This window comes from Thalassophryne amazonica, chromosome 22 (assembly GCF_902500255.1).
Source record: "Thalassophryne amazonica chromosome 22, fThaAma1.1, whole genome shotgun sequence".
In the NCBI taxonomy this organism is placed as follows: domain Eukaryota; kingdom Metazoa; phylum Chordata; class Actinopteri; order Batrachoidiformes; family Batrachoididae; genus Thalassophryne; species Thalassophryne amazonica.
The window spans coordinates 13,399,302-13,421,490 of NC_047124.1; the positions used below are offsets into that span (position 1 = coordinate 13,399,302).

At 40.7% G+C, this 22,189-nt stretch overlaps 1 protein-coding gene across 3 annotated transcripts in view; it reads right to left on the bottom strand.

Moving 5' to 3' along the window:
* kcnc2 (potassium voltage-gated channel, Shaw-related subfamily, member 2) overlaps positions 1–20,569 on the bottom strand; it is a 101,397-nt gene extending 80,828 nt beyond the window's left edge. For all 3 annotated transcript variants that reach the window (XM_034162995.1, XM_034162993.1, XM_034162996.1), the window contains exon 1: positions 19,916–20,569. In XM_034162995.1, the coding sequence (XP_034018886.1) occupies positions 19,916–20,473 (558 nt within the window). In that variant the 5' untranslated portion in view covers positions 20,474–20,569. The remainder of the gene's footprint in view (positions 1–19,915) is intronic.
* Between the last annotated feature and the right edge of the window lie 1,620 nt (positions 20,570–22,189).

The following is a 22,189-nucleotide window of genomic DNA, read 5'->3' on the forward strand; positions in this document are numbered from 1 at the left end:
TTTGGATTTTTTTTTTCCTCTCTGTGCAGGGTGAAATTTGATGCCGAGTTGTGGCCAACGGGACGCTCTGCTGGAAGGCGCTCTGACTGCCGGCTTCATTTCAACCAGAGCAAAGCTCAAGACTGTCTGGCACAGTCACAGCGCACCTTTCACATACAAAAAAAAAAAAAAGTCACCGCCATCCTTCATTTGTGCACCATCTAGCTGATGCTCTTTCAATTACTGTATTTTTGTTTTTTTTTACTAGTTTGGGACTTCTATTCCAGTACAACCTATATACAATAACAATAATAATTCATACATTCATTATTATTATTATTGCAGCACAGTGACGTAGTGGTTAGCACTTTTGCCTCACAGCAAGAAGGTCCTGGGATCACTTCCCACACAGTTCTTTCTGCATGGAGTTTGCATGTTCTTCCCACGTTTTTGCAAGTACTATGGTGCGACTTGTACTCCAGAAATTACTGTATTAATCCCCAGCAAACAATTGAATAGATATTTACATTATAGCAGGTTGAATGGAGTTAGTGTGTGCTGGGGTGGGGGCAAAGCTCCAAATCATGATGTTTGTTAACCATCAACAGTGGATGATGGAACTGTCTAACTGCCTAAACCTAAAATGTTTGCTACTTACTATATTCCGAAATGTACAGTATATGCAGGATTAAAATCTTAAGCTTCTGAAAAAGAGACCATAAACGGGTCAAAAATGCCAAAAAGCCTCTGAACTACACTCGTGCAATGTAACAGCTCAGACATAGTATCTCAGTACCAATTAAATCTACCTTTTGTGTCGACTGTCTCTCAGTGATAGTGAGATTAAAAGGGATCATCTGCAAGATTTAAATATTAATTAGCAAATCCCCCACCGCATAAAAAAATTATATATACACCACAACAAAGAGAGTTTGAATAGAATGAATGAGTGTCTGGCAGAGCGTGGAGTCGATCAAAAACTTCTACATCAAATCAACCAAGCAGCAAATCCCAGAAGAAAACCAGGGAACTGTTAAAGGTTCATCAACAAGGGCTGATGAAGGTTTGTGGAAAAGCAGAGAAAGTCCTCCGGTGTTTAGCTCCACATCATTCCAGCCTCTCATCCTTACTGCCGTCATCGCTGCAATAATCTGTCCTTTATGATTTCATGCACAGCGCTGAGTTCCTACTGGAGAGAATTTGCAAAGCTAAAAAAGCCATTTTCCAGAACTCTACTATCTGTGACGGGAGGGTAGAAGCAGTTTAGTGAACAATCGTGCAGATTCCTTTTTTCCTTGAGAGTCAACCACCTGGGAGGTTTGTGTTACCAACTCCAGTCGATATCAGGCTGGCAGAACCTGCATTACCATATGTCATCATCATTAGCCGGAGAGCCCTTTGACAGCTACCAAATACACTACATTAATATTAAGAACAATTACAGTACCATACAAGGAAGGCTGTAGTAATACTGTCTGGTCTCCAACATACCTTGGAGAGCTACCAAGGTTGTTGTTGTTTTTTTTTAAATACTGCTTCTTTCCAAGCAAAAGCGTATTTGGTGTAGAGTAGCTGAGCAGAAGACAAAAGATTAGAAAAAGCCACACAGGAGATGCAAGTTTAACAAATGATTCAACACATAAAGGTGTTTTAGACAAAGCTGTAATAATAAACAGAGTTGCAGGGAGGAAGACAATATTACAATAAAGAAACCTGGTAGAATGAATGATTTGATTTTGATAAACTCCACCCCACTCATTGTTCACTGCTGCTTCCTGCTCTTTAAAGCAGCGCACTGCTCATTGTTCACTGCTGCTTCCTGCTCTTTAAAGCAGTGCACTCCGCTCTCATTCACTGCAACTTCCTCCACCCTAAACCATCATATGCTGCTCACAGTTTCCTGCCACTTCCTTCTCCTTAAAGCAGCGTGCTCCGTTCTTCATTCACTCAAACTTTCTGCTCCCCAGACAAGTTCATTCTGATCATTCTTCATTGTAACTTCCTGCTAAGATTTCATTCCACACACGGTTGCTTGGAATTTCCTTCTTATTGGTTTTAGTCATTGTTCTCTAAAAAGGTGCCACAAACTGATGTGTCAATGACATAAGGAGTCAAATATTTTGATCTGGTAGTAAAAATGACAAAAGCATTGTGTACTTTTTTATTCACCTGAAAGATTTCATCATCAGGATTTGTTCATTTGTGACAAATGTATCACCGGGGCTCAGGATGGAAATGAGGCAACTGTTCCTAAGCCACCATGGTAAAAACAAAAATTCAAACACACATGCACAATGTGCTCCACACAAAGACCTCCACATTTGGCTCAAGTGAGTTCCACAAAATCGCTTTTTGCCTCCTGAGTTATACTTTATGTGCTGCATACTAAAGCCTAAGTCGAGTCTATTTTATGTGAATGTGGATGCTTCCAGACAGTGCGGTCACACTGTGCTATGAGTGACAGACAGACAGACAGACATTGTGTATCTGCTGCTCTCCTGTATATAGTATCATCCCATTCCACGAGGCACGTCTTGGGAAGACTGGAGTGTTCTAATATCTGATATAGTCTCGAGTCTCCCAAGATGGTTTGTGGGTGTGTGCGTGGGATGTGAAGCAGAGTCACTGAGTGCACATATCAGCAGAAAACATTGCATCAGTGTGCGTTATTAACTAACCATGTGATAGCACTGAATATCCACAAGTGTTAGGCTAATGTGACTCCTTATCCACAGATTTATATTACTTTATATCATCTGAAGAGGCTTTTATTCAAGCTAGGTGCATGCTAATTAGCCAAATTCACATGAAGAGTTATTGTAGCAACTTGGCTAGGCAAGCTAGCTAGCTAGCCATCTGGAAAAGTCACACGTTAAGGCCTTAATGACTGAGACGATATCTGATGGTGCTAAAATGTTGTTGCTGTGCAGAATTTGTACAGTATTTTGCTTAACAAGAAAATCTTAAGTATGGTAAAAAGAATCTTGAATTGTCAAAAATTGTTTAAGGATATGTTCACTTTTTTCACAACCCAAATCAAATATTATATATATATATATATATATATATATATATATATATATATATATATATATATATATATATATATATATATATATATATATATACACACACACACATACATACACACATACACACACACTGGATACATTCAATATACTTCCAGAAAGTCTCAAACAAATGGTTAATAGGTTTAGTAATGCAGTGTTTGCAGTCGAATAAAAACAGTATTCCAGTCCGTCTACCTCCTTTATCTTGGGTTTGATATGCCGTCACTTAGCAACTGAAGGTTGATGCAGCCTACTAGTTGCTCAGCCTTCTGGAGTCTTTTTGCTTTAAGTTGCAGAGTAAATATTGAACAAACTCCTTCCAACTACTTAGAATAACTTACATTTGCAAAAAAAAAAAAAAGCACCCCAAGAGCATTCTAGACTTACCAGGCATAGGTCAAGGGCACAATGTCAGAGACGTCTATAGATTCAACACATTTATCTGCAATGCATTTATATTCATAGCACAAATAGTGTTGGGTGTTATCAAACAATCCTATAACCACAGTCAGAAACTGTATTTCTAAAGAAAATGTCACAACTTCAAGTACAAGATTCGTGACGTTGCACAGAAAAGCACACAGTCTTATGAAAATGGTTGCTAGATACAAGTCACTTTCATTCAAAGTTGCTGTTGGGATTTCAAGTTCTACATAGAAAATTACTTCTTTCAAGTGAGGCAGGGTAGAGTGAGTATGAGGTCCGTTGATTACACTCCATCCTATCGCAAAAAAAAAACAGTTATATATCTCTTTTCCCGGTATCACTACCTGTTTCTTAAGTAAAATGGTAGTCATATTATATGTGTGAGTATAATTGTTCCAAATTAGCGACAGTCATTTCCGGCATTTCCAATTTAAGACCAAGTTAATATAATTCGCCAGTCGCTCATGTGACTGCAGAATTAATGAGACGATTAAGGACTGAATGAGGTATTGTTACAAGAAGACAAAAAGTAAGACAAAATACCATAGTGCTACAAGAGTGCTATTTATGTACATTACAGTAATGTCTTATGCCTCTAACAATCCATGAGCCACCACCAACTAAATGATGTGACAAACATGTTTCGCAGTTTCATTACTTTTTATGGTTAATCTTCCACAATAATACTAAGAACGACTATCATCTGCAAAAAGTTTATATTTTTGTCTGAGGCCAAACATATAGCTGGTTAAACACCCTAGAGATTTTGGTTTGGTCCAGTCTGCTGGTATATCTGACAAAGCAAGCCTCAGCTGTACCAGTTTCATTCAAGTACGGGCTTGCTGCATCTGTGGAACTTAGATTTATTTACCCCATGTCACTGTCAAGCCACATATCTAATTTGACTTCTTAGATATCTCTGATTGCAACCAATGAGGTTCCTTCATCATGTCAAATAACCCACTGAAGTGAAAGTCAAGCTTGTGTCTGACCCACATCTGTGAATCCATTGACCCATGTTCAGCCTTTCGGATCACATTAGTACTCGCATCGCCAAAGATTTTTGGTAAGTTGTCTGACCTCATCTGTGTGTGTGCATTGTATCCTTGATTCTGCTCAAAGTATTTGGTGTATGTCTCCACAACCATCCTAACAGGGAACACAACATAACTAACTAATATGAATATTAATTATGTTGCAGGATTAGCAAATCATTCATAATAATGGTGGTTGCCTTTGGCCAGCTATTCACCCGTGTTTTCAATAACAGAGACCTTCCACAAGAGACAAAGCTGCTCATCAACAAAGCTGTCACCATGCCAACCCTGCTGTACGGATCTGAGACCTGGACCACCTACCACCGCCATCTGAAGACCCTTGAGCAATTCCACCAATGTTGCCTGAGGAGTATCCTTGCAACAGGTGGGAAGACTACCAACATCAGCACCCTGGCTGAAGCCAAGCTCCAGAACATAGAATGCGTCATCATCAAGAACAACCTTCGTTGGGTGGGTCACATCTTTGGGATGGACAAGGGTTGACTCCCCAAGCAGATCTTCTACTCCCGGCTGATTTAAAGAAAACAGTCCAGAGAAGAGAAAATGAAAACACTACAAGGACCTTCTCAAGCACAACCTCAACTGCTCCATCGACTGGAAGACCTCGGAAGAATATGTGTGGGAACGAGCCAGCTGGTGAGCAATAATCCACACGAGAGTGGAAGTCTTCAAAAACACGTAATTGAATAATACAGAGGGGAGAGAGTCAGCAAGATTCTGACCGGCAGAAGCTTCCCATAGCAACCACGTGCAGTGTCTGTCAACAAGACTGACCCTTTGTTTCATAACATTTAAATCTGTGTAGTTGTATCCATTACTTAAAAATTTATTTTTGCTTTGTAATGGTCAATTATTATGCCCTTACTTAATAGTAAAGTTACCGATTCCATTATAAAATTGTGATTAAAAAACAAACAGACAGACAGGTGAATTGTTCACAATGATAATTTACTACAACGATCGGAATCCAAGTGACGCTTGCTGTGGAGAGTTTAAATACAGTTTCCTACATTTCAGTTACGAGTGCCGATTGCAAAGTCTTGAGCCTGAGCCAGAAAGTTAGTTTCTTAGAATGCAAAAGATGGAGAATCACGCCCTACGTTTTCTGGGTCAGGCTCAAGACTTTTCAATCACCCCTCGTATAGGTGTCGGAAAACATTTGTCAGCAAGCTTCTGTGTAGAAATTGTAAATATTGAGTATGATCCTTTGACATGACCTCGGTGCATTCAGTGTGCGCTCTGTAACTTCGAGACTCGGCCAACTGGGGCACAGATTCAAGAGACACAAATCACACTGAAAGTCTGATTTATTAATTACCTTTTAATGTGCGAGCCTCAGGGTTGTGAAGATGGTGCCAGAGAAAAGAACTTTCAGAAAATCTATTGTCCTTGGGATGTGCTCAGTCTTTTAGAGTGAAAGGATGAGCATTAATTATTCAGCACTCAGTCCAAACATATGGCTCATGGAGCTCAAGTGAGTCAGAGCTCGTCATGTCAGCCAGCAAGTGCAGGAGACGACCACGCCGTCAACATGCATGCAGTCACATCCATAAACGCAGAAATACTCACATCATCCAAAGCCGTTCTGACCGTGTACCTCGTTGTGCCACACTGTGTGTGTGTGCCATGTCATCCAGCACCTGGTGGGGCATTTTCCTGCTGAGATGGACATCAAAGAACAAGACCCGACACCAGCACGCTTCCCCTTTCATCTGTTCCAATCTCACCAGCACTCCTCACAGTCCTCAATTTCTGACATCAATTTCTTTTTGACATCAATTGACATCAATTTCTCTTTGCAAATTGAGCAATAAAACGCACTCTTTCCAACAAATGTTGAGTCACATGCATTTTGTGAAATCCGTCCACCATGTCTTCCATTTCGAGGTGACGATCTCACACATACACACTCGTGCTCCTGTTTCCACCACACACACACACAGTAACATTTCAAAACGTGTGATCTGATGATCAGGCAAAGGTCTGGAGAAAAGGACAATATATGGCCTGACCATCCTGATCAAACTGAACCGAGGCCTAATTCAATTGCTGTGTTTTTTTGATAGTCTGGACTTGAGTTGAGGTGGGATACCGTCACCAATTGAAGAGTAGAAGAAACAAACAACAACAGTTTCATTAATTGGAGCTTGAAGATAATTAACTGGAACAGTTTTGGTTTTTTTATACAGTTATATTTTAAAAAGTAAGCTCTGGCTCTAATGGTTGCTAAAATTTGAACTTTTTCTGAGGATGTAGCTCAATCCTTCTCTGTAGTATCGCACAAATTATTCACGTTTGCTTAATTAAAACCGGGTGACTCACTCCACTTGAAACCAGCTCTCACCGTCTGTTCTCCTTATAAAGATAAAACATTTGTTTTGTCGTCACTGCAAAAGGTGGTAGAAGTTGAAAATTTTAATTTCTGATAAAAAAAAAGTGCCCTTGTGTGCTGCTGGTGAAAAATAATAATGATGATAATAATAATAAAATAGCAAAAATAGTGCAGTTGCAACTAAAGGAATGTTTTCACTTATTTACCTGCCCCCCCCAAAATAAAGTTATCTGCCAAACTGACATCAAGCCAACGTTGGGCACGGGCACATCCACACACCAATCGATGTCAGGTATAATGAGACTCAAGCAGCACAGATACGTCAGGACATAAGCACTTCATGAAAAGTTCGGGTTTTACACAAACCCTTTTGTCATAGAAATTAGATAATTACTTCATTCTTGATTACATACTAATTAGTTGGACAGTGAGTGAATGTGTCTGTGTGTACAGAAAAACCTGTGAAAGCCGAAGTTTTAACAATTTCAAAATGTTATGGAATACAATATTTATTATTACAGAGAATTTTTATCTGCTTTATTTAATAAAGTAACAAACCATTTCAGATTAGGGTTGTAACTAGTGATTATTTTTGTAATTGATTAATCTATGGATCATTTTTCAGTTAATCTAATACGAGGGGAGCACCGCGCAGCGGCACAAAGCTCGCTATACGGTAGACAAAGGTAGAAACAAACAAACAAAAAAAATCTCTCCAGTGGAGAAAAAGCCACAAACTGGACAACATTGTTGAAAAAGCTGTAAAAAGCCACAAACCGATGGTAGACGAAGCCACAAACCAGAAATGGCAAGAAATGATTCGATCCGCTGACATCAATAGTCTTTTTGCTTAACGATTCCCTTATCGGTCCTTCAGAGCGACCGTTGTTTTTGAGGGCGTTTGTCGGGAAAATGATCATTTCTCTTTGTTGATTTCAGAGCCTGCAGCGGGTCTGTAATCATCCGCTTCTGCAGCAGCTGTTCTTGACGCTTGAACCAACGAAGTAGTGCTCTGACCCACTGCTTCGTTGCTTCATTGCTTCGCTGCTTTTCAGAAGTGGCAAGTTCGCTTCATAGCCCCTCTCAAAGCCATTTAAAAATGACAATAGTGAGTCACTTTTGTGCGGATTAAATTCACTAACTGGAATTCTTGTCTTGTTACATGCAAGAAACAAGAATCATCCTAAAAACATGTTTTTCCTCCCAAACTGAGACGTCCTGCGTTCTTTATGAATTACACTGATGCTGACGTGCAGCTGGCTGAGCTCAGCTCAGCGGTATGGAGTGACATTCATGCCATTAATGTCTGAAAGGAAATGCTTTTGACAAAAACTACAAATTTGGTTTATTTCTATTTATGTCCCAAGATCAAGGACCCAGTGAACAATTTCATATTTATTTACTTTACGACTCAATAAAATGCTGTTGACATGGAAAACCTGTAAAACCTACTTTTAGTGCACAGAAAATTCACAAAAGGTATTAATAAGGGAATCGCTAAGTAATCAGATTGATAAGTGGAATCGATAAAATCTTATCAATACCCATCCGTAGAACTAAATGACATGGTGAGCTGAAGACCTTCGCTCGTTCATGTGTCCGCGACATATACATATTATTTGTTATGAGCCTTGATTATTTTGTGGTTAGTCATTGTTTTTTTTAACTAGTAAATCATGATAAATTCTACCAACAAGTTTCAACTTTGCATTCAAATATTTTATTAAAAGTATTTATTTTACAATTTAAAAAAACAATTCAAACAAACAAAAAAACACTCACAATATTGAAAGAATACAAAGTGCCAGAAATGGAAAAAAAAAAAGCAGTCATAGAATAAAGGGAAGAAAATCTTGCACACAGCTGTGCCTCTTTCTGAGACAAAAAGACAGAAAATAAAACCCTACCATATTTAATTCAGCCGCAACTAAATTATTTTCATCATCAATTCATCTGTTGATTTTCTAGATTAATCCATTAGTTGTTTGGTCTATAAATGTCTGAAAATGGGGAAAAATACAAGTCTCCTCATTGAATGGAACATTCCAGCTTTCACCTCATGAAATATTCTTCCACTGAACTCAAACATTCATTATTTGTATACTGTTGAATTGATCAACATGTTTTTGTTCTATTTCAGAGGCCAAATTTTAATTTTATTCATGTTTAATATTTAGCGTTCCTAATCATCAGTTATCTGACATTTGGGAGCTTCTCATTTTTCCAGTTTTTCCTTTTTGTTCCATGTTTAGCATTTTTGCATAATGCTGCTGCAGAACTCTTGATATTATTGAAAGACCTTGAATGATTGATTAATAACTTCCACTTATATCATTTGTTGCATCTGTAGAACACACACACACACACACACACACACACACACACACACACACACACACACACACACACACATACACGACAGAGGGGTGTTGCAGCTGGGAATGTCATGCATGCACTGTCACATGCAAAAAAAGTCTACTCATTCATAATCCAAAGCACATCATGCCGGCTGATGACCAAAGTCACAAAAGATTTACCAAACTGAATGCTTTCTTTTTTAAAATTGCTCTTTGATGAAGGACAGAGTAATCTCCATAGCAATGCTTACCCACTATTCATTATTACCATTATCCTTGTTGGTGTTATGTCATCCTTCGTGCATCGCTCTCTCCTTTACACATCATTCAAATGAGGAGAGAATAAATAGAAATGACTCATGTGCTTTGATGGATTCCTTGGATGAGTGTTAAAAACAGCAGAACTGAACGTCGTTTCTCCAAAGCCGATGGCTGAATCTCTAATAGTTGTAGAGCGTTAAAACTTCGTGGTATGGCTTAAAAATAAATATATATAAATCCATTGTACTTTCAGACGGTTGCTAAAATGAAGTCCCTCCTAATCACTTGCAGAAAGAAAACTAGAAGAAGCTCTAGAGAACATGCAGCAGAAGCCAAAAACTACCTGCCACTAATTATTTGTCAATGTGTCAATCTTTGTAAATGTGTCTAAATCTTGAAAGTGGAGCACATCCTGCACATCTGTTATTAACATGACTTCTATTCTGCACCTGCAGCTCCATTTTCAAGACAATTTATCAAATAATTTGTTTGGGGTTTTTTTGGCCACACGTTCTGTACAAATTTTCATTCTGTTATGAATACCACAGGTGTCAATCAAACATGGCGCCGCTATCCAGCACCAGTCAGGCGACATTAAGAAGCTCTCAAAGGCCCAGGTGCTGCAGGTTCGAGTCCGATTTTTCATTTGCTAAAAAAAGCCATGCAATCACCAACAATTTTTGCAAAACAGTTAAATGAAACAGTGAATTTAAAAACAAATCCCAACTCCAGACTGCTATTTTTAAAATCCCATTATTGCTGCTTAAACCATGATTGAGAAAACTGATCCATCATTAAAACAATGATCCACTCAAATTCCTGGTTGTGGATTTGTTGCGAACTACGCAAACAAAAACAAACTGACTTTTGTTTTCCCATCGAGTCTTACTGCCATTTCTGGAAGAACACTGTGAACTTCCAGTGCCAGGAGAAAGCTTGAAACCTAATGTTCAAGCTGCAGATCAGCCTTTCAATGATTTGATCTTACATGCTTTTTAATTTTTCCTGAAGACTGGAAATTTGAACAATACATTTGCTTGCAAACCAATACACTTTGCACACTTCAGTAGGTCTTGCTCAGTAGAATTCTGATATGGTCCGGGACCAATTCTGGAATATTTTTGAGTCACATGCCTCATGAAATACATTCACATGTGGTTGTGAAAATACAGTTTCATATTCAGCTACATTGCAATTCCATTACAAAGTTGAACACAGAAGAAAAATAGTTATTGAATAATTTACCCATTAATTTAAAAAAAACTGCTATTATACATGTTACATAAATAAATAAATGGATTAAAAATAAAAACACAGCAGTGCTTGGAGAATTGTTTTTAATTTACTATCTTTAGGAAGTGTCTTCCTGCTCTTGAGATGTTGTAAAAATTAAATTGTGACTTTCATGTAATAAAACTTTATTTTCCTCTGGTGTTCTAATCGGCCCATGAATAGTGTGGAACAATTGAAAAGGTCCACACAAAGGAATGAGTCACCAAGAGTTTAAGGTCTCAGAATAACACCATAATCACATGGTGCCAAATCTGACACTTTAATCTACAGCGGAGGAATCAAAACACAAAACACAAAGCGAGAATGCGTCCTTCACTTTGTGTGGAGAGCACGGCCTGATGGGAAACTCCACACAAGTCACCTTCCTTATAGAACGTGTTCACATTCATGCGTTGTGCGGGGGTTCATTTTCCAAAATTATAAGGGCCAGAGAAAAGAGACGATCTGCACCCAGTGACTGGAGTCCAGTACTGTTGCTGCTGTCCACAACATGCACTTGTGTTCTTGGCAACAACACAGCAGTTTGAATTGAGTCTTCCTCTTCTTCTACTACTGTGACTTCCATTTGGAGGGTAGCTTTGAGTGCATTACTGCCACCACATGGACACAGATGTGTAGCACGTAGGTCCAACTGCAGTCACACTTACTACAGGAAACACCCACATTGGCAGTGTCACAGTGACCCTATAGTCGCATTAGCTACAACTGACAGGCACAAAGCGACAACCTGCCATTCATCCATCAAAGTGAGCGCTCTGCAGTGACAAGAGACAAGGGTCACTATACCACCAGGTAGGTGGGGCCAAAATAGACGAGAAGTCTGTTTTATGCAAATGCTGAATGACACGGCAAATGCAAATCTGAGTAAAAAGGCAGCGTGACATCAGCTGGTTGCTCGCCCAAACAAAATAATCCAAGATACCAGAATACTCTGTGAAATAGTTGTATTTCTGCATAAATCTGACAGGTTTTACATTTTTTCCTTGTATATTTTCCTGTATAAAGTTAGCAAAAAATACACTTTGAAATCTACAAAATGCTGTTTTTGTATTCAATTTCAATTAAATTTATTTATATAGCACCAAATCACAACAAAGCTTCATCAAGGCACTTCACACAAGTAAGGTCTAACCTTACCAAACCCTAGAGCAAGCACACAGGCGACAGTGGTAAGGAAAAACTACCTCTGATCATTTCAGGAAGAAACCTCAAGCAGTCCAGACTCAGAGGAGTGACCCACTGCTTGGGCTTGTACCCAGACAATACCCCTGAAGTGATTTACAAGACATCTTACAGAGATGTTAGCATGCTAACTCGCAATACAGGAATGTTACCATGAAAAGACGTCGGACTGACATAAATCAAGCAAACTTTGGTTCCGTTGAGCAGTCAATCGTGGAAGAAAAACTCAATGACAGTGTCGGGTTTGTGGTCCTTTATCACCTATTATTAACACCGAGTAACCACGCCCTGAGAACACCCTTCGAGGGACAAAGGAATTTCAAATTTCAGTTTAGTTTAACAAGTAACAAGTTCTGGTACAAGTTCCATGCCGGATGCCCTTTGACGCAATTCCAGTTCCACATGGAGAAACCTGCTCACTGCTCCTGGTGTTGTAAGCGGTTGTGTTATTACAAGACTGTGTGTCCAAAGTTTCACAAAGGAAACATGCCACCAAATGTTGGGGGGGGGGGGGGTCTTGCAGACTGATACAGGCCTGAAGCTGGTAATGTAGAAGATGAACTTCAAAGTCCTGTTGTAGCTTCCTGCAGCGCCCAGTCATGTTCCTGTACATAGTTATCATAATAAACCAAACCGGCGTATGATGATGGCTGGCAGGGTAGATTAATGTGATTGGCACAGGCTACAAAGATGCCCGGCGGCGTGCCGTCACCACCCACTCTCAGGCAGCCATTTGCTCTGCTCTGCTACCCAGCATCAAGTCTGCTGATGTTTACGCCTCAGCCTGTATTTACTCAGCGAGGCCTCGCTGTCTGTTTTCCAGGCCTCTCATAAACCTGGACGTGACGCACATCCATGAAGAAAGATGTCCCAATAAATATAGGTAATTCTACGGTAACGGAATTACACTGACAGCAACGTTTTAACTCACCAGTAAAAATATGCCACAATTGTAATTCCGTTACCATAGAATTGTCTATTTACAAGAATAAGGAAAAAAAGATACTGAAGCACATCTGCGTGTGTCAACTCTGACTGGAAGCTGTTAAAAGAAAACATGCAGACAAGTATCAACCGCATTAGTCACGCTCCAGCACCATTTTTTTTGGCATTACTGTCTCCAAACTAGTAAGATAGCGCTCAAATGGGTTACTGAGCATTACAGGATCATGGTTGAGCAGGCTCCTGAAATCAGTCAGTCTTTCAGACTGGACGGGTCTCAGGGAAAACAGGCCATGGTGATGAGTGATGATGTTGCCATGACAACAGGCAGGCTGAGCATGCAGCCTGGCTTTTGGCATCTTCAGGCGTGCGGCAGGGGGGCACCCAGACGTTTGGGAGGGTTTTTAACCTCTTAAGTAGCAGAAAGCATGCCGCGGTCTCAGATGGGATCGTGGGAGGACGGGCAGCAGGTGTGTGTTAGAGGAGGTGCTACAAAGTCAGGCATCAGCTAAAATTCTGATTTGCAGTGCAGAAATGGGAAATGAAAGAGGCGGTGGATGTTATTTTTCCTTTTTTTTGTGTTGTAGTTTTTACCATCCCGACCCAGCAGCAGCAGCAAACTACAGAGACATGAGAAGGACAAACAGATTAGCACATGAGAAAACACGCACAGGCACACACACAAATTGTGGTTTTACATATTAAAAAAAAACAACAACAACAAAGACTGTCACATAGCGGAAAACGTCACCAGCTGTTTAAGGGGTCACACTGTGCAAAGTCTACTATTGTCTACTTGAAACTGATAAATGTGTTTGGGGTTTTGTGTTAAACATCTTCAGTGCCTCACAATCTGGTGTCCATGCATGTAGACGCTACCCACTATACGCTAAATATAGGCCTAAAACAGCTTGATTTAGTCTGCCATGACATGTCACAGACTTGCATATCTGGATTCCGTGTCAAGAGACACACCCACTGAGCCTGCGTGAGAGGAGGCATGTCAGGCCCCCTGTGCAGCTGATGTCATTCAATTGTGTGATCCACCATGTTGGTTGGCACGAAACATTAGATGACGCAGTTACTGCATCTGTGTCATGATAAATCCCATTCTTCAATATCCCCGAAATGTTTAATCTTTTTCTGTTTTCATCAGACCCAGAAAACAAGCAAAATTAGTAGTGCCAATGTAGCAGATTTTTCCGGCACTGTGCGTGTGTGTCACTGTTAACGTCTTCATTCTCCACAACATAAAATGAAACATTAAAGCCTTGCATTGTAAGCAGACATCAACCACATCCTCACCCAGTCAAAACTGATGAGGACAACATTTGGAGTCCTCCTACTTCTCAGCTATATGGCGGCGTGCCGGAAAGATCCAGTATCAGAGAGTTTGGCACTGAAAGTCATTCGAGTGCACGGGGGGGGGTATAGTTTGAGGAAAAAGTGCATAATGTGACCCTATTAAGTCAGAGCATGCACATTAAAGAGAGAAGGAAGAGAGTATAGACCTGCTGCTGCACAACACTTCTGGATTCATTTGTTGATGCACAGTTGATTGTAATGTTGGTACTCCATTATTACAGAAACGCAGAGGCTTATTTATAGTTTTGCATGGGGCTGCAGCCTGTGCACTAACAAGAGTTAACAAAAGTGCAATTTGCCCAAACCCACAGCGCTCTGGTAAAATGTTGACAAGCTCACCAAGGACGAGTGACACCTTTCTGCAGAAGGCTTTTCCAAAGCACAGTTCACCAATTTTGAACTTTGAGATTTTAACCCCAAAACAAAGAGACTTCTTTGTGTCACCACATCTAACACCCATACCACATTTGGTGACAATCAGGCAATTGGGAAAGGCGTTATTGAACTCAAGATTTATTTATTTTTATAGTATACACTCCAGTGAACTTGACCTTTAACCGCAAAGTCAATAGGCTTCTGGGGATCAATATACGCGTACCTAACACACCCACATACCAAGTTTGGTGTCAATCAAGCAGTTAAAACAAAGAAGTTATTGAATCTACAGAATGTTTTACAAAGTATGCTCCAGTGACCTTTGACCTTTTGACTCCAAGGCAAATATGTTTCTTGGGGTCATTACGTGTAATACACATAGCAAGTTTGGTGACAATCGGACCAGTACAACTGAAGTTGTCTTGCTCACAAGTGAAATATTGCATGACTGAATGATGCAGCCCACTGACTGTGCCATGGGGGGGGGGGCAGAAACAAAATGGTATGGCACAATCATATTTTCAGCAGCAGGGGAAAATTCACATGTACAGTTGAAGAACTGTGGGACTTCTGAGATGTTAACATAAAATCGCAACTACATCTATATGCAAAATGTGAATAAAACAGATTTTGACTAATGTGTCTCTTTAATGACTTCATTTCCAGCCAGTGTGCATCAGATCAATAGTTGTTGATGCTCAACAGTTGTTCAACAATTGTTAAACATATGGAATATGATACAATTCAGGAATAAATACTCATTTAATGTAGACAAGTCATTTTCATGATGAATCAGAATAAGACAAAGATTTACTGAACAAGGTCGATGCCAACGGCGAGCTCGCCATTCACAACCCCAGCCCAACTCTTCCTGTGTCATTAAAAATGTAAATTGCAGTCTCACCAGAGGAAACAATTAAATATTGATTGGGCAAACAAGCCAAACCAATCACAGACGCCAGTCGGCGCCTCATTCAAGCCCTCACATCTCTGAAAGCATGACCACACTGAGAATACCACTTGTACTACAAGGGCTGAAATGTGCAATCAGATTTTTTTGTTTTTCTTGGTCCCCCAAGTGCTACAAATTTTTATTCATCATAAAAAAAAAACAGTAAATCTAAATTCATACAAAGAAATGAGTCCCAACATGATAAGACAGACCATGGAGGACCACAAGTGTCACGGAAATAGAAATAAAGCTTTTGATTAATTAATGACAATATTTTCCAGAGTCTCATCTATCAAAAAATGCATCATGAAGCAGCAAAAAAACAAACAAACAAACAAACAAAAAAAAAAAACACACACACCACAAGTTGTAGTGGCATATATCTCGAAAAATATTTGAAACATGGAACATGCAACAAGAAGAACATCAACAACATCACGCAACAAGAAGAAAAATGTATTTAATCAGCACTGCCTTCATTTATAACACCAACATGCTAGCGATCCAATGCTAACAAGATATTGTACCAGGCAAAAAATAAACTGAACAGACCATCATATGTGAGGTAAAAGTGCAATGCAATTAAATGCTTGAAAACATTATTTATTTATTTATAAGACACACACACACACACACACACACACACACACACACACACACACACAGCGTTAGTTAACAGAAGCTAATGAGCTAATTAATATTATTGTACCATGCAGAAAATTTGAGTTAATTGCTTGAGTTACTTTTACATGAAGTAAAAGAGCAATGCAATTAAACATTTGAAAACTTATCACATTATTTAATTTATAATATACACAAAAAAGCATTTGTAAAACATAATAGGCTTTGATTAGCTAAGCTGCCATTGCTGTTCTTATTTCAACTTGTTCTTTGGAGTGTGAATCACAGTACCTCATTCGGTATACAGCAGCAGCTTGTCACTCAAGTAGACTCTGCCATCTTGCGGCCACAAATGATAATGCAGTACTTTTTCATTTAGGAATATACTTTTAAGTTGCAAGACCTCCCAAGCCAGTTTAAAATAAACAAAAAAAAAGTGATTTATACTCCTGAAATATGGCAATTACAATGTGCACATTTACCTCAGCATGACGTTTTTGCCTGTTCACTGGTAGTCTGCATTTGTATTTGTGTTTTAAATCAGTAAAATAACAATTAATTAAATTTTCCCCCACTAGAGAAATGATATAGAGTACAGGAGATTTTACACATAAGACACAAAAAAGTGGCAACACTTTCAACAACAGATCTATGCAACTACCTTACAATCAACTGTGATGTCATAAAGTGCCAATGTTATTCTTTTGAAATAATTACTGACACAAAATGAATGAAGTCATCAGCAACCATTTATTACAGTAGCATTTCAGCCTGTTGGTCAAGAAACTATTTATTGTCCATTACCCAGCATGCATCAGCAGCCTAAGGCAAAGCTTAGCCTAACCACTATACTCTTCCAATACGGTAACTGATTTCCTTCATTTCCCCTCCTCAGACTCTTTAAGTGTTAAATATTATTCAAAGACAGACATCGCATCCATTTTGCCAACTCCCCGCAATCACACTTTGACACCCCCCCCCCCCATGCTCGCTTTACAATCGGCAGTGATGATCAAAAAATGACAGAGACAATAAAGATGGCCTAAATTTATTCCCACAATGAGGCTCTGAGCTAATTTAGTAAACGATAAAAGGTCCAGCACATTTCTTTTGTGCTCATCAGAAGGCTGCTGGGTTTGAGCAGCCGAACAAGGCCGCCGTAAGATTTTGTTTCTTCAACATGGAAGAAACACAAACAGTTGAAATGACTGTTTCGTCAACCCAATAAGCACAACTTTCATAACACAAAGAATGCAAATAGTACAAGAATACATATCATGGAAGTTTTTTTTTTGGGGGGGGGGGGGGGTCATTACGCACAACCACCACCTTTAACTAGTTGAAGGATTGATTGGTCCCCAGAATATTAAAGGAGTTGTGAATTTTCCCAGCTGGAGAAAATTCATAACAGGGTGCATCTAGGTGGAGCATGCACTGGTTCCATGTGTTGTAGCATCTAGCACCCTATGGAACCACCTTTGATCGCAACTGCCCAGAAAGACAGTCAGTCCATCCACATTTCTGGAAAGCAATATTAATTTGTCACTGGGTTCCTCAACACTGAGGCACCTACGTGCTGGATGATGCCCACAGAAACGCAAAACACAATCAGACAGGAAGCACCAGAACCCTTAAAACTCAGCCCTTCCTTCTCCTGGAAAGACATTGACACCAACAACCACCTCTGTCCAGTGGCCTCATAACTTTATAACATCCTCCCAGGTGTCTCTCGAATCCGATGTCAACGCTTGAGGACCTGAAGACATGAATGTCACTGAAGATATACATTGCTATTATTTACAATTATTATTAACAAAAATATTGGAACTGCAGCATGACTAAGGCGACAGAATAGGGGAGTACATCTAAAAATAATAATAATAATAATAAAAAAAATTACTTTAATCTGAAATGCACTCTCAACAATGTACCATTTTTGTTCATTATCATCATCATCTTTTTTAAAATCTGAAATAATGCCAACTGACTTTAATAATTAATGTTCTTGCTACAGTTTCTTCATTTTTGACATTTTTCCTCCTGTTCTTCACTCATTTTCTGGAAACCTGTAATGAACAACTACTTCTTTTGAAGTCCAACACAATGCAAAGAAAAGATACACTCCTTCCATTCTGACCTTTCACAATAAATGTCCTCAAAGTATACTACTGCTGAGTAACGGGAACTTATATCAACCTAGAATGTTTTGCTAACAGGCAAATCAAAATAGATTATTGTGTCATACTTGAGGCCGGTTTTTTGGTGCAGCTGGCACACAGAGCCACATTTCTATGAACCTTGTTCCATAACGTATACTAAAGACGTGCACAAAGTACCAAGAGTTACTTCTCTCCAGAGTTTTCAATAAGATGCACTGAAAAGGTACCAGAAGTAGTTAGTTTTCCTTCTAGAGTTTACCAATGATGGGAACAGACAAAGTACAGTGAGTTATTTCCCCCCCCGAGTTTATTCATGATGGGCACAGAGTGCCCAGAGTTAGCTTCCCCCCTAGGGTTGATTCCTGATGGGCACAATGTACCAGGACTTGGTTCTCCTAGGGTCCCTAGGGTTTACTCATAGCAAAGTACCAGGAGTTAATCTTCCCCTAGAGTTCACTCATGATGTGCACAAAGTTTGCGGCACACCAAAGAAAAGTTACTGTCAGCTGCAATTTACTTTGCCACAAGTTTCCCAAGCTTTGGCGCTCTTAGGACAGCTATAAGGCATGGAAAACTGGGAATCTACCTATAGAGAAACCCGAGCTGGAACCGAAGAAGAATGGACTTTAATGATTTTGCTAGCAAGTGCTGTTGCATAGCGATGTGTTGGATTATCTGTAAGGACAACAGAATGAGAGAGAAATGCTACATTTCTGTTATGTCAGAAGTAGAACATTTCAAGCTCCAAGTTGGACAAAACTATTAAAATGTGTGGCGTGGTCACATTTTTTTTCTTTGAAATTCTGCATCAAGATTTATCCAACTTTGATGTCATAACAACTACAATCACAGCATCCTCCGACGTGCCTGTTGAAGCAGTAATATTACAAATGCTACTTAACCACTTTTCGCAAATCACATTTGCATTCTTTATATATTAATGAAGTTGCCACTGTTACAGTTGCTGCAAAGGCATCTGCACTAATCGATAGTCAAAGAATCCAAATGACGAACAGAAATGCACTCAATTGAGATATTTTTTACCCGAGGCTAAAATATGATTATCGGGTAGTGCGTAGGCTTTGTGTCCATCCGGTTCTATTCCTGCCAGGGTCTTCAAATTCACAGGGAACATTCTTGGGACACAGACCTTAGACAAATCCAAAGATGCCTAACCTTGACCTATTTCAAGATGTTAAAAGGTCACATTCTATTTCCTATTTTTATGCTTATACGGATGAGGGTATTTTAGCATTGTGTCGTATTCCATCTTGCAAGTCGTAACAACTTATTTACGGGGGTTTTTTTTTTTTTGCAGATTTGGAAGAGCTTGAATATGTTATGCATGCCATTTCCAGAGTTCACCAAGTGAACGCACACTTTTCCGAAGTTGCCAACTTGGGTTTTGCGAGTTTACATTGGGGCGCTTAGCCTTTCGCCCAGGCACGCCCATGCATCGATCCGCCCCTGCACTGAGCACCTGTCAGTTAAGGGCAACAGGTCGACGTCACAGCACCAGACTTTTGCACAAACTTTTCTTACCCTCGCCGCTCGGGAAGAGTAGGGATCCTCGAAGAGATTCCAGATGACCGGCTGCCACTTCCTCCACAGGCTGACGTTGCCTTCCGCGGCCACGTCCTCGATGCCGAGCCTCTTCCCGATGTCGTCGTCCTCGTCGCCGCCGTTGTCCACGTTGAGCTCGAACACGTCCAGCGCCTCCTCCGCGTCCCGGTGCTGCCGGTAGGTCATCCAGCAGCACGGCTCCACGTCCGTCTCATCGATGCCCCAGAAGGACAGCTCCTCCTCGAACAGCGGTCCGCACACATCCGCCGGGCAGTGCAGCTTCCCGGTGCGGTAGTAGTTCAGCACGTAGGCGAAGACGCCCGGGTGGCGGTCGAAGAAGTACTCGTTGGTCCGCGCGTTGTACTCGATGAAGCCGGGGACTTGTTGCAGCTGGTCCAGCACCGAGTTGATGTCCGAGTCGGAGGCGAGCAGGGCGAGTCGCGTGCCCGGCAGCGTCTTCAGGGTGGTCTTGTAGGTCTCGTGCCTGGTGCCGCCGACGTTGAGGATTATCCTCTCGTTGTCGTCAAACTTGCCCATCGCTCCGGATCAGACATGACTTGATTGGGGGGGAAGCGGGCGGGAAGTTGGCGCGTGCAGTCCGGTGGTAAACGCAGAGGCGGCACGCGCGCGCACCCACAGATTGAAGCGGGCTTCTTCTTCTTCTTCTTTTGTTTTGACCGCGCGCAGCATATCGCTCCTTCTCTCTCTCTCTTTTTCTTTCTCTCTCTCCTGAGTCACTCGCGGCTCCTCTCCGAGCAGCAGAGTGCGTGTTCATTGACACACGCGTGTCCCACAAATTCCTCCTGTTCGCTCCCGTGGCTCCGCGCGCAAACTGCGCTCGTGCCGCTGGCGCGCGCCAGCCCTCTCCAGCGTCAGAACGCTTCTTCTTTTTCTTAAAAATAAAGTAATTAATTAAGTAGATAATCCGTTACTCACATTGTTAGCAACATCTCCAGTTGCCTCGTAAAAAAAAAAAAAAAAAATTAAAAAGTAAATGTAGGGTGAGTTTTCACAGCGCATCTCCATCTAATGAACCTTCCACCAGGAGATTTTTTTTTATTGACCCTTTGAAACAACGTAAAGTTTTATTTTAAGAACAGTTTCACATTTCCTCCATGTTTTCTCTGCTAATTAACTGTCAGGTTTTCTCAGCCAATCAAACTCAAGGACACATCAGAGCTGACTAATCAGCTGTGGCTGCCACAGGTGCAGGGTCCATGACCCCTGACCTCTGAGCACATACCTCTGTAAGTTGGTTCCACTTCTCCAGCCAATGCAAAGGAGTCGGGTTATTTGGTCAGTGACTTTTAGTCAGGATTCTGACATTTTGCTGATTGGCTGAGACACGCCGCTCTCTGATTGGCTGCAGCCTTTGTTTACAACATAGCACTGGTACCACAGTCTCTGGAGGAGTGGAACCAACTTACATTTTCGGCGGTTACGCCACAGCCAATCACAGATCGTGGCATGATAGCCAATAGCGGCCGACGTATCAGATGCACCAATCACAGCCATGTTTTCAAAAACACGCTACCAGTCTCTTTGTATAAGAGACTGTGGTACCAGTGCTAATACCTCTGCCACGGGGGAACGATATCCATCTCCAGATCAATCCCCACCTGTGGAAAGTAATCATCTAATGTGGGCTCCCGCCTGACCTTTTCCACTTGGTGGGGTCGTCAACACTGCATACTGGATCATGCCCAGAGAAACTCACCAGAGGCTTATCTGTTAATGTTTGAATATGTTAAAAATGTGAACTTATCCTTTAATTAAATCAAATCTCTTTACTTCATGGTGCCATTTTCATGCATTCCCAACAATCCGTGTATTAATTCGACTCAAAGGTTCTATGGGCCGCGGCAGCTTTGGCTCCGCGCAGTGTTCCGGTGACATCTGCGGAGAACAAAAGCGCAACTCAATCAGCGAGGACTCATGACTCGCCTGTAATTACACACATCATTATTCCGCGACGAAGGCTTCCTTTGTGAAATTCTAACCTCGGAGTGCTCACCTCTATGTTCTTGTCTGGATCAGTGCTGCAAAAATAAGACGTTTTTTAAAAATTACAAGTTGGAGCAGGGGTGGTGCCCAAGTGGTTAGTGTGCTTTGTTTCAGTGTGGAAGGTTCCTGGTTCAAACCCCACCCCTGCCACATTTGTCCATGTAATGTGGAATTGTGCCAGAAAGGAGATCCACTGTAAAATTTGTCAACACGCAGATCTGCTGTGAAAATGACTAAGTTGAACAAAAA